Consider the following 14,080-nt stretch of genomic DNA (forward strand, 5'->3'; position numbering starts at 1 on the left):
GGAGTACGGCCTTCCTGTAATTCAGAGCTTTCTATATAAAGGGCTTCGGGATAAGGGATCCTATACCTGTATAACATTGTCTGAGCTTTCCAGGGAATCGATATCTCAAATGCATTAGACAAAAAAAAGTTGTCTTTTTTCCTGTTCATTCGATCATTATCTATACTATGGATGGAACCATGCTTCTGAATCAAATTTGTTATTTTCATTAATCTGAGAACTGCAATCAATCAGTACATAGCAATACAATCAAATCTGTCCCAAAGTCTACTCCTATTTTAGTGTATAATGTTTTTTTTTTATTTTTTTTAGATCCATCTGCTCATTAAACTAGGCCCCAGAATATATATTGGGAATGCATCCACCGGAGGACCATTTCCCTTGCTAATGTACGGTAACGTGCTACTGTCTTTATACATTATAAAATAGATCAATACAAAATGACTAGCAAATATGCCGGTCTTTTAATGTATAGGAGACGAGTTTCATTACCTGGTCAATATTGTCAGGTTCCCAAAACAAATAGGAAAATATTATCCCTGTTTTAGTTTTCTTCCAATTTGCTTTCTTGTTGCCATTTGAAATTCATACTAAATACTAATAATGAATAGTGGAAAATTGCAACAATAAGATATATACACTTTTATTAATTGCTTTGTGTTTAGTATGTTATAATATACGTATCCTTAAGGCAACAGTATGTGTATATTTGTGATCATCCGATAAAAAGCGGAACATAACTCAGTTTTGCAAAGATATCAGCACTGATAGGTTGTTAAGAAAACAAGATGCCGTTCCTCTAAATGAAGTGCTCACAGAAACAGAATCATTCGAACATTTGAAGGCTTGTGTTTCTATGCTCTGGTGCGGCTTTCATCTTGTGTGCCAATTTTCCAATGTGTCGACAGCAGTGTTCAGTGCCACGCCAGCTTTGCACATAAAAGAAGCATGTTTTATTCTGATAATCAGGCAGCATTGCTTCTCAAGCAAAATGAGCAATGTTTATCTGCTCCCATATGTACAGGATTACACCTTCTGTCGCTGCTTTCTCACAGCAGCAAACTGGAAATTCAGCTCTTTTGTCTATTGCTATTGTAAGAACTGTTAACCCCAATAAAGAGCTAATTGGCTGCAAGTATTTACAATTCATTCCATTACAAGCCAAAGTAATATTTTTTTTTTATATACAAAGCTGGCAAGCTGTATGGAACAAATATACAATGGATATAATAAAAAAAAAAATCCTTTTTAATAATGCATCACACTATGGTTGCTACGCAATGCAAATGTCTTCAAATTCTAGTTCCATCCTATTGGTTTCTTTGTGTGCCAGCACTGTGACCTTGGTTCAAATCTAAAAAGCTAAAAAAATATGTCCATGCCCTTTTATTATTGTAATATTGTCATCTTGTACCCACTAACAGGGCTATATTTCTTTTAGGGTGGGATATTCCATATTCATTTTTTCCGCTGCGATTTTGAGAGTATTATGCCACGAGGGGGAAGCTATTCCAATTTCTCTTGCTTTGATAATTGGATGGTGTAATTCAATCTATTTTGCTAGAGGATTTAAAATGCTGGGCCAGTTTTCAATAATGATTCAAAAGGTAGGTTGTGAGCTCATTATATAATTGAAAAATTAAAGGGATACTTTCATGGGAAAAAATGTTGTTGTTTTTTTTTTTCCACAATGCATCAGTTAATAGAGCTGCTCCAGGAAAATCCTGCATTAAAATCCATTTTTCAAAAGAGCAAACATTTTTTTTTTATATTTAATTTTTAAATATGACATGGGGTTAAACATGTTGTTAGTTTCCCAGGTGCCCTAAGTCATGTGACTTGTGCTCTTCAGTCACACTTTCCTGCTGCACTGCAAATTGGAGTGACATCACTCCCTCCCTTTCTCCCACAGCAGCCCATCAGCAGAACAATGGGAAGGTAACAAGATAACAGCTCCCTGGTAGATATGAGAATAGCACTCAATAGTAAGAATCCAAGTCCCACAGCTACTTCTTCAGCCTGCTACTCAACTCTTCTCTCTTTATCTCCTCACATGCTTGCATTCAAGACTTTGCAAGGGTTGCACCCCTACTCTGGAATTCTCTCCCAAGGGGGCAAATTCACTAAAGCGCGAAGCACCTAACGCTAGCGCACATTCGCCAGCGTGACCACTGATTTACTAACAGGTGCTGACGTTAATTCGCTAGCGAAGTGGACCTACTCTAGCATTACTTCGCACCCTTACGCCAGGCGAAGTTGCGCTGTGGCGAAGGAGCGTAACTACGCTAATTCGATAACTTGCGCATTTTACTGAATGCTACCTCTTGCGCCAGACTTGCCTTCGCCACCTCAGGGATTGCTTCAAAAAAAGTTGAAATTTTTTCTAAGTCCCAAAAAAAGCTGGCGTCTTTTACTTTTTTAAGGGTGATAGGCTGAAAAAGATCGTAAATTTTTTTGGGGGTACCCTCCTTCCCCCCCTACATTTCCTAACATATGGCACCTAAACTATACAGTGGGCACATGTATAGGGCAAAATAACAACTCTATTTTATTTTGTGTAGTGTAATGTATTTGCTGCTACATATACGTCCATTGTACTTTAACTTGGCGCTGTATGCAAATTAGGCATCGCTAGCGATTTGCTTGACGAATTAACGCTAGCCCAACTTCGCTACCGTTCGCCTCCCTGAGCACAAATTCGAATTTTAGTGAATTTTCGTGGCGCTGGCGAAACTACGCCTGGCGAAGTGTGGCGAAGCTGTCGCTGCTGCAACTTCTGATCTTAGTGAATTAGCCCCATGGTCTTTCCGACTTTCTCCCAACCTTCCTGATTTCAAAAGCACTTCTTTAGAGAAGCCTACCCTCACTCTGTTTAACTAATCCAAATCCAATAGCACATACAGTATTACATCTCTCACTCACCTAATTCTGATCTTGCCCACTCCCACACCTTGTGTCTTATTCCCTTCCCTTCACCTTTTGTACCGGTATTGGTTGTGATGTATGTAACTCCATATGTTCTTTGTATATAATTCATGTGAGTTAGTAGTATAAACACATTTACTTTACAGCGCTTCAAAATATGCTGGTGCTATATAAATAAATGTTTATAATAATAATAATACACTGAGTAGGAGAAACAATAGTTTATCTGAAAGTAATTCCACCATAAAGGGTTGGCTCTTTCAGAGAAAGCACAGGGGCAGCCAAAATGATCTGAGAGGGCTGCCTACACACCAATATTACAGAAGGCCTTGAGAAAGCTGCAGTTGCACTTACAGTGTTTTCAGGGGGTAGTGTGGGTCCTACAGGATCACCAATAATTTAAAAAAATTAACGGTTTTCATTCTCCTTCACAAATAATTCAGTACATATCTCCTACACTTTGTGGGTGAGCATCGGGTTAATAGTGTTGGACAAACACAAGAAAAACGGCAACCCTGCAATATCATGACTCAGACGAAGCCTTTCCCCAGAGTTAAACAAAGAGCATATATGCATATGTCTTAATTTTTTTTAAAAACCTTGGGTAGCAGACGAGACAAAACAAAGCAAGATCTCTGTTAAAAAAAAACAAAAACCCAAAAACAACAATAATAAAATAACCACTTACCTAAGACGTTTTTGACTAAGAAAGGGCCATAGTGTATACATCAGGTAGTTTCCGCAACTTAAATCAATCATGTTTTTGCTATTTGAGTTTATTCAGATACATGCTAGCAATGGTTTTTCCCCCCGTGTTTATGATTTGCTTGAAAAAACATTATTTTTTATTTTGCTGTGGAGAGTCTATGTACTGTACCATCACATTAAATTCTGCATGTTTTTTTTCTACAGATAATATTTGCAGACCTTTTCCCCTGGTTCTGCTTGGTGTTTATTATTATTGTTGGCTTTAGCTCAGGTGAGAAGCACATCATATAATGTTCTAAATGTTAAACTAGCTGTGCATAAAACAATCACATTGTAAATGAAATGCATCACTACTTTGCAGTTACATTTGTGATTTATAATTTAACACAAGAGGCTCAGGAGGATACTGGGCCACGTTAAAAGAACAGAGCTTTTTATGAATATAGCTTCAGGGCATTATCCAGTAAAACAGCAACAGTGAGGTTATCCATCAAATTAAAGTGTATTCACCCACATAGTAAGATGTACTGTCGACTCCTGCACTCAGCAATTCATATTTATGGTCTATGAAAATGGAAATGTGCAACCATAAATAACACAATAATGAGGACACATAAGGATTTGGAGATGGGCAAAAATTGGTGCATATTGCCATGTATTGTTACCCACATTCTACTATGGTTTACTAACAATCCATTGCAAATCTGTGCAACTAATGCCAAAGGGCAAACAAGCAGCCAGAGGTAGAACATGGGAAATCACTTTGATGCAACTGCGTGCCATTTTCCAGTTTTTACTAAAGCCCTATAGTGTACTGACATTTAAAAAGCTAGTTTCTAATATAGTAAAAGATGTATTAGGTTCATGTAATTTGCATACAAAGTCTGCAGTTGTTGGGCAAATTGATTCCATTAATTAAAGTCACTTGCAGCCAATGCTTGCTCTTCCTTGTAGTTTGCTCAGCGCCAGTTCCTTCATCTTGTCTCCTGTTCTTAATTTCAAGCACGTGCTCCTATTGAACATGGGGAGCTCAAGCACCTTCAGCTGGTGGTCGCTCCAGGGTTCCCACAGTGGACAGTGTCAATTTGCACATTTTGTTCTAAAGAATCATGCCGCCCAGCAGCAGAAATGGTGGCACGGGGTTGGTAATTGCATCCAATCTGCAGCAAAGTAACCGTCATTTTGTGCACTTTGACCACAAGTGTTTTGGATACAACATTCCGTGGTGGCCATAATTGTATGGATTCGGAATTGTGGGTAAAACCATGCTGATTTATGTGGAAAACTGTGCTTGTGCACGGTAGTTGCGTTTGTTAGTCAGCCTCAGGGCTGCCCACAGGGGGGACAGCACAAGTTTTTGTTTCTTAGGAGGGCCTTGCCATGCTTCCCTTGCTTGATAAGCCGGGCCCCCCTGCTGTCAGTGTGCTGCAAGCTTCAGAAGAGAGGATGGGAGCTCCAGTGCCTGCATGATTTTTTTTCTTTCCAGTTCTCTGTACCCTCATTGGTTGCTTAAGTATAAGTCCCAGTAAAGCTGAACAGGGATTGGATCGGTGAATTAGGAACTTCCTTACCAGCCTTTTCAATCCCAATGCAGGTTTACCAGAGCTTAAACTTCAATGACCAATGAGGGTACAGAGAACTGAATAGGAGAAAAACAACCGTGCAGGCACCGGAGCTCCTGTCCCCTCAAGTAAGTGAAGCAGGGGGACCCTGGCCATCAATTTTATTTTAATTTTGGGGGGGTCTGGCCACTGATGGGTTTTTTTTTAACTTGAAGGAGGGTCCTGGCCACCAGTGGCTTTTAATAACTTGTGGGGGGCCCAGGCACCAATGGCTTTTTATAACTTGTGGGGGGGGGGCAGGCCATCGATATATTTTTTTTACTTGCAGGGGGGCCCTGGTTTTTTATGATGTGTGGGGGGCTGGTCACCAATACCTTTTTATAACTTAGGGAGGTTTACTGTTCTAGCTCTGATGTTTGTGTGGCCTTTTTACTGTGGGGTGGGTGAGATATGGGGTGGGGCTTGTGTCGGGGCCCCAGGGACCTAGAAAGCTTTGCCGTACTGGGCCCCATGATTTCTGAAGGTGGCCCTGGTCAACCCTATAGTTTTATGATATTTTAAAGAATAAAACCGACCACACACCTTCTATAACAAGCCTAAATCATTTTTCTAGTAAATTTCTAGTCTGACCGCTCTATCTGTTTTTTCCCTACCTGCAAAGCTGAAACATGACTTATTCTTCATCTGCAACATGATTCTCCTAGTATTTAAGCTGGCCATACATTATAGCATCTGCTTGTTTGGACGAGGTTGCAAATATCAATTGGTTAGCCCCATCTGAAGGTCCCATACAGGGCAGATAACCTGCTGAATCGGTCTAAAGGGGATGAATTGGCAGCAGACTATGCTTTCGTTGTAAGGAATAATACTTCTCTATAGTAACAATCACATTAACCAGTCCAGTAAGGCATACAGTATAGTTTTAACTGATCTAGCAGAGTCTGAAAAATGAAAGATAGCATCCGAGTGCAGCGCAGTTACTCAGTTAAGGATGACATTTCTACAACATCATTTGCTTCGCTGTCCAATGCCTTCTGTGACTGTGCTTGAGGCGAGCAGACAAATAAATGCTACTTAGGATTTCTTCTTATACCATCATCCTACCACATCATTATTCAATACACTGTTGGTGTTATCATAAAGGATATTTATAGCAGTACTGTGGTATTTTGGTGATGTACTGTAGTCTCTACTTCTAACAATAATCCTGTTTATTTGTCTTTTATGACAATATTTCTACATCCACAGCCTTTTATGTTATGTGTCAGACATTGGAACTTGACAGGAATTCTCACTTAAAGGACTTCACTATGACAATTTATTCCGCAATTGAAATGATGATGGGACTGACTGATTTTCCTTTTCCAATGGACAAAGCGCCTCCTTTGCTCTATATCACATACACAGTGTACATGGTGTTTGTTTACCTTCTCATGGTAAACATGCTTATTGCAATGATGGAGGATACATACTGGCGAGTAGCCCATGAGAGGGAGTTATTGTGGAAAATACAGGTATGTGTCAGCCTGTGTGATAATACAACATGTATTCTATATGGTAGCAAATGTCACCCATGCTGTGACTCTCCTGCTCTGATTATTATTCTGAGTATTATCCTTTATATGTACAATTTGAACTTGCAGTGTAATTTCCCTGTCACACAACACACCACGTTGTTTCTATAGTAAACACATACACAAATCCTCCAGCATACTCAGCAATACACAGCAAGGTCAGTCTAGCACTCCATTATATATTAGCTCCACTGTTTCCATTGGCACAAAGAGACAAATTTAAATGGCGTCAAGAAATTTCACTTAAAATAGGAGGAGTAGTACAAGTATGGGACCTGGGGTTTTCCAGATAAGGGATCTTTCCATAATTTGGATCTCCGTACCATAAGTCTACTAAAAATGTATTTAAGGATGAATTAAACCCAATAGGATTCTTTTCATCCAATAAGCGTTAATTATATAATTATATTATTTGCAATCAAATACAAGCTACTGTTTTATTTTTACCAAGAAAAAGACATACATTTAAAAATGTCATTTGGTTAAACGGAGTCTATGGGATTCTCAGATTTCTAGTTAATGGGTTTCTGGATAACAGATCACATACCTGTATTAGAAAAGCAACTCACCGGCTAATAGACTGGGTCCCTCTTGCTACAAACGAACGAAGAGGATAAATTTCTGAATATTTTTACATTGCAACAGTAATTAAAATAATAGAATAAATGTAATCACTGTGGATGCTACATAGATATTGTCAAGTAGCAGTCTACATTAAGGCCTACCCTTAAACAACATGTGCAAATATAAAATTAAAAATGTTTATGTTCCTGAAAGTAATCTGAACGGATTTAGTGCTGGGACAAAATAGATCCACATTCCACAAAAAAAAAAAAGTTATTGGGCTTTGTTTACTATTAGTGGGTGAACTGGTATGTGTGCCATGCATCCAGGGCCAGTCAGTGTAAATGAGCCCATAATCCAGTACTTGTGGGGAAAAAGCAGGGTTTTTAAATAAAAAAGAATAACATGCTCATTTTGCAATTTAATATTCTTCATTAGAAATTTTCACTGCACTGTGCATTTTAAACGCATGCTTGAAGGTTGTGTAATCTTTTCGAGCAAACATCACTTTTTTCAGTAAGTTTTCTTACATATACCTATAAACTATACAATTTGCAATCTTTCTTCCACAGGAGTAAGAGGTTGCTAAATAGTTTCCAAGTTTGCATATTACATTCATGCAAAGGAAAACTTGCTTGTGCAGAGAAACAAAATTATTGGTACATGTATGACCAGCTTTTGGAGTAGATAGCATCATGTAGGCTTATATTGCAGCTCCTAGGATTTACCTGAGCAGGATCAGACTGGGGGGCCCGGGGCCCACCGGGACTGCTGTCCAGGGCCCCCCTCTTGTACCCCGCCCCCCTTCAGCGCCACACCATGCACGAACGGTGCTATGCAGCGCCAGAAAAATGTTTTTGTAGAATCCGAATATTGGGAGAAGGGATCTGGTCCAGCGGGGGCCCATAAGGGTCAGGGCCCACCGGGTTTTATCCGGGTGTCCTGCTGGGCCAGTCCGACCCTGCACCTGAACACACTACCAGACACCAAAGGGTTAATTTACAAAGCCTGTGTGTAAAATACAAATTCACAAGCAATCCAACGTGTTTCTTTACCCACAATTCCAGCATAATTGTGGGCACCTTTGCACTGCACCTTGGATCAAAAGTGGGTCCTGGACAGTACTAATAGAAAGCACTGTTAACTATAGAGAAGAAAAAGATAGGGGCTCATTTATTAAACCGCAAATTTATCTGGACATTGTTTGTAAGGGAAAAACTCTAATTTTTAGATATTTATTATACCCCAAAACTGCAAAAAAAACACTTCCATCTCAAACCTGTCGAGGTCATGTAGAAGTCAATGGGGCAGGGCAGATGTCAATTAAAAAAATCATTTAAACATTAAGGGATCCATTTATTAAACCTCAAATTTATCTGGTTAAGTATTTAAAGGGGAAAACACAAATTTTTCAAGGGAAAAAAAACTTGAATTTTTAGAGATGTTATTTATATATCTTATAAAGCTGCTAAAAATCTGAATCTAAAAATACTCCATATATGTAGAAGTCAATGGCAGAAGTTGTTTCTTGACATTGTGATCTGTGCTGGGTAATCCAATAAAGTCTTGAGTTTTCGTCCATAAATCCGAAAAAGTCGAGTTTATGCAGTGAAAATTCTATAAAGTTGAGTTTTCAAAGTGTCAATTGTACGATATGAATTGACTCTCGGTTTTGTCGAAACGTTTTGTGGCTCTGATTTTTTTAAGAAAAATTATTGATAAACGAGTTCAAGAGTTGAATGCCAGATCCAGTTGAGATGTGTCAAATGAAGGGCATAAAGGCATGTCTTTGTAGCAACTCTCTGACAAATATATAGACAGAATATAGAATAGTAATGGACATGCAGCTTTGGGTAATATTGGCACTGAAGTGGTATTCAGATTATTAAAATAACAATCAGATTTAGAAAAGAAGGAAGTAAAAATAAAGAAAGGGACTTAACCAATGATTGAGCTCATACAACCAGCTGTGGTCCTAGGCATGAGAAGTGCAAAGCATTGGTTTGGATAAAAAATGAAGGGTGCATTATTGCTATTTACAGAAGTGAGCACCAATGCTCCAGCTCAGCCTAGCCTGTTCAAAGGAATAGCATACAAGTATACACATGGTTTCTAAGGAATACTGGTAGTAAATCCAGAGTTTCCCTTGTGTGTTGCACCTATGCATTGTTGGTAAAAAAAATGTGAATTTTCATCCAAAAAGTTCATCTTATACTCCTTTCAAACTCACATGGCTTCAACCTCTCAATTGCCCACTCTGTTCAAACCTCTCCACAGATTGCAGCTACCATTCTTTGTCTTGAACGCTATATCCCAAGATGCCTAAAAACACGGTCTGGTATTTCTGGAAAGTCCTTGGGCCTCGATGATGACAAGTGGTACATCGGGTATGGGTTATTGGAATATATATTTTTTTTTTTAGGCAACTCACTCTTTTCAACTAACGTATATTGCATTTGTTGTTCTTATTTCTGTACAATACAAAAGCACAGTTGTTGATGTCTGTGTATCAACACGGAAATTTAAATTTTTACCGCAATTTTTTAAAACTCATTAATTTGAATTATGGCAGGGGTGTCCAAACTTTTTGCCACAAGGCCAGATTTGGTGAGGTGAAAATGTGTGGGGGCCGACCATTCAGCCTGACATCCATTCTGAGGTAGCTAGCTTGTGTTCAGGATCATTCACTCCTGGAGTTGGACGCATACATGGCGTTTAGGAAGTGGTGGAGTCTGTTTGGACTTACTCTCCGTGCCTCATTTAAACAAGGAATCACATAGCCGTAATATTTGGGCACATTAGTTATTAGTGAAATGATCTGCCAATTGGGTCTATACTGCTGGCTGTGTGCTGAAGGTGTTAGTGATAGACACATACTGGAACGTAGTGACGCACCGCTCTCGCATACTTTTTTAGTTTACTGTACTGGCACGTCAGTACGTCTATTGTTCCTTCAGCCCAAAAGAAGTATCCGAGAACGGCTCGTTACTACGTGTCTATTACTAACACCTTCAGCACACAGGCAGCAGTATAGACCAAATTGGCAGATCATTTCACTAATGTGCCCAAATATTTCGGCTACACGACTCCTGATTGCACTGTGTTGGGGGCCACATTATTATTAATTTCATAACAGAGGCTGAGGGCCAGTGTAAATTTGAAAATGGGCTGCACTTTGGACATGCCTGAATTATGGTTTCAAAAACGTAAATGTTTAGCAATTTAGAAATACTCAAATGTAAAACTTTGGGATCTAAATGCCTGAAAATCAAATGGCAGTTCTCCTAGGCAAAATCTGAGTTTTTCTAATTATTTACATTTTTTTGTGAGTTTGTAGAAGCATTGAAAATGATGAATAGAATGCAAATTCAATGCAGTGGAGCTTTTTGCATTTGGATTTTTTAATAAATAAGCAAACATTTGAGTTTTGTAAAATGTTGAACTTATTCAAATTAGAAAAATATTCAAAAAAATGGACAAATTCAGCTTTTGATAAACAGGCCTCTCTTGTGGCTAATGATGCCACTCTAAAGTGATCCAATCAGGTCCACCATATGGATGTACCTGTGTTTTGAGATTCAGAGTATACTACGGAGTGCTGGATTTACAAAGAAACCTAATAAACCATACAGTACAGTATACCCAAGTGTAACTTTTTGGCCGCTTAAAATGTTTTCGAAGTTGTTCAATATTACTACAACTACTTCTACATGGCATGTCTTTCAACCCTGCCTTACATACAAAAGCAGTTACTAGGATGACATTTGAGCGTAATAAGAGGGTGGGCCCAACATACAATCTTAATTTGCGATATTACTGGAACTCCTTGTCTTTCAAGCCTCTTATGTACGATAGCTGTTACCAGTGTCAGACTGGGACACCAGGGGCCCACCCAAAAACCTTAGACCAGGGGCCCACCATAAAACCTTAGGCCAGGGACCCACTCTCAGTACTAATATTCTTCATCTCCTAATTCAACCTCTATTCTCCTAGTCTGTTTTCTTTATATACTATAATCAATGATGCCATATGTTTAGCCTCTTTGTTCTCATAGAAATAGGGACTGGCCATGTAATAGGCCAATAGTTTAGCAGCATGAGGGCCCACTGACACCTGGGCCCACCGGGAGCTTTCCTGGTATCCTGGTGGGCCAGTCCGACACTGGCTGTTACTATGATAATTCTTGAGGGTAACAATAATGGCTGGGCCCAACACACAATCTTAACTGTACAACAGGAATAATGTTCATAGTATAATATATATAATAGTATATCATTTAATGTTTTGTACCAGAAATTATTTCTAATGTTACATTTTCATTAGGCAAAATTTTATTTTTGGGTATATAGTCCCTTGTAAATCAAATGTTCCCTTAACACTTCTCATTAATCGTAATTATTTATAATTAAAATTTACTTTTTTTTCTCTTTAGGGTTGAAGAAATTTCAAAAGAAAGTGCTGCTGAAAAATCCAAAGCAGCAGTTAACCCGATCCAACCCCACGTTTGTTGGGATATCACCAGAAAAAATATCTCATGGATCATTAACATGAACAATTCTTTAGACGCAACTTCATGAAACAATTGTTCAAATAACAGCACAGGAAATGGAAACTAAATCGATGCTACTTTTTTTTTATTTACATTAATACATGAGATTAGCATTTTCCTTTTTATACATACTGTATAAATATATATAAATATAACTTAAAATCAAGAGACAGTGACTATATTGCTTGAGATTGGATTTTATCATGTCCAAATTCTTTGGCAGTGGTGCCCTGTCAACATACTGTATGAGCTGTTTGCTGTGGAACATTTATTCATCCCCTCAAGGCTACATTACTGCAGTGCACTCAGTGTTTGGATGCTCTTGTAACTCATTTGCAGGCTGGAGTTGATTTCCAAAATGAGACTGCAGTTCACAGAGCAAGTGGAGGATTGGGAGCTGCTTTAGGGATGTATGTGGAATCTGCATGAAATGACATATCCACCCATTTTTGCCCTACATCCCTTTTTATTAGACTGCTATAATCTGGAGTTAAATTGTGTGTGCATGTCATGTGTTCAGTCTAAATAAAAGCAGGGATATGAGGTAAAGAAAAAAAAATGAATAAGGTTTAACATTTGAAATTAAAACATTTCAATTTGTTTTTTTCTTCTGTTATGCACTTTATAATCCCATTTTGCAAATAAAAATATATTAATGTATAAGAAATGCTACCCCCTAATAAAATATGTGCAATAGAACAAGTGCAGCACTTACTTGTAAATCGGTTCCTGTAATACAGCATTTTTCAGAAACATTTCTGGCTCTGCCATGCCAGCCAGGTGCCCTAGGCAAACTGGCCGGTCGCGACACCGGCTGGTTGAGCCCATGCGCAAACTCCTGCTCTTGTGTGCAAACTTCCGTTTGAGGCACGTGCGTGCACGAAAGCTCAAATACACTGACAACTAAAGCAGACAGGTGGTGAGAGGGGACTGGATATGGGGTAGGCGACAGAGGAGGTACGTGCCTGGCGTTCCCCAGCTTTTGCGCCCTATGCACATGCCTAATCTGCCTACCCTTAGTTCTGGCCTCACTCTGCTACTGCAGAGGGAACCAATGTGCACAGCTGAGGAAGGAACTTTTACCTGATGCACCAGTTCCCATGCGCAGGACTAAGAGAATGTTCATGTTGTCTTTCAGGTAGTAATGCTTAGTATAATGTAGGGATGCACCAAATCCACTATTTTGGATTCATCTGAACCCCCGAATCCTTCGCAAAAGATTTGGCTGAATACCGAACCGACTCCTAATTTGCATATGCAAATTAAGGGTGGGAAGGGAAAAACATTTTTTACTTCCTTGTTTTCTGACAAAAAGTCACACGATTTCCCGCCCCTAATTTGCATATGCAAATTAGGATTTGGTTCAGCTGGGCAGAAGGAATCGGCCGAATCTGAATCCTGCTGAAAAAGGCCGCATCCTGGCCAAATCCTGTATTCGGTGCATTCCTAGTATAATGTTTTATAAATATATTGAAAACTGCAGTGAGTTAAAGCCATTACATACCTCCCAACATTTGGAAAAAAGAATGAGGCACAAAAAGATTTGCTGCGGCAAATTGTTTTTGACCACGCCCATTTTATGACCACACCCCTAAATATCACATCCATTTTACAAAATGTGGCAGGTTATGGAAATTTTTAAGACATTTCTGGGGGTTTTGGGTCAGGTTTTATGTGTTATTAATGTATTGCCATTTAAGCCGTGAGTGTAGGTGAATGTGTAGGTGAATTGCCATTTAAGCCGTGAGTTCTCCCAAGAAGCCTGCTTATCTTAAAGGACCAGTAACATCCAAAAATTAAATTGTTTTAAAGTAATAAAAATATAATTCAGTATTGCTCTGCACAGGTAAAACTGGTGTGTTTGCTTCAGAAACACTACTATTGTTTATATAAATAAGCTGCTGTGTAGCAATGGGGGCAGCCATTCAAAGGAGAAAAGGTTTGTTACACAGCAGAGAGCAGATAAGCTCTGTAGAACATAATGTTATCTGTTATCCATTATTTACCCTGTGCCATATAGCCATTTTTCAATTTCCGCCATTGCTACTCAGCAGCTTGTTTATATGAACTAAATTAGTGTTTCTGAAGTAAACAGATCCATTTTACCAGTGCAGGGAAACACCACATGATATTTTCATTACTTTAAAACACTTCAATTTTTTGATGTTACTGTTCCTTTAAACTGTTACAACCGCTCT

At 38.8% G+C, this 14,080-nt stretch overlaps 1 protein-coding gene across 1 annotated transcript in view; it reads left to right on the plus strand.

Annotated features, from left to right (window-relative positions):
• Positions 1-13,069, plus strand: part of LOC108717021 (transient receptor potential cation channel subfamily V member 6) — a 33,772-nt gene extending 20,703 nt beyond the window's left edge. The window contains exons 10-15 of the mRNA XM_018263728.2: positions 313-389; positions 1,442-1,607; positions 3,838-3,904; positions 6,444-6,709; positions 9,611-9,720; positions 11,766-13,069. Of these exons, the coding sequence (XP_018119217.1) occupies positions 313-389; positions 1,442-1,607; positions 3,838-3,904; positions 6,444-6,709; positions 9,611-9,720; positions 11,766-11,910 (831 nt within the window). The 3' untranslated portion in view covers positions 11,911-13,069. The remainder of the gene's footprint in view (positions 1-312; positions 390-1,441; positions 1,608-3,837; positions 3,905-6,443; positions 6,710-9,610; positions 9,721-11,765) is intronic.
• The last annotated feature ends 1,011 nt before the right edge of the window (positions 13,070-14,080 follow it).

The sequence above is a fragment of the Xenopus laevis genome, chromosome 5L (genome assembly GCF_017654675.1).
Source record: "Xenopus laevis strain J_2021 chromosome 5L, Xenopus_laevis_v10.1, whole genome shotgun sequence".
Classification (NCBI taxonomy): domain Eukaryota; kingdom Metazoa; phylum Chordata; class Amphibia; order Anura; family Pipidae; genus Xenopus; species Xenopus laevis.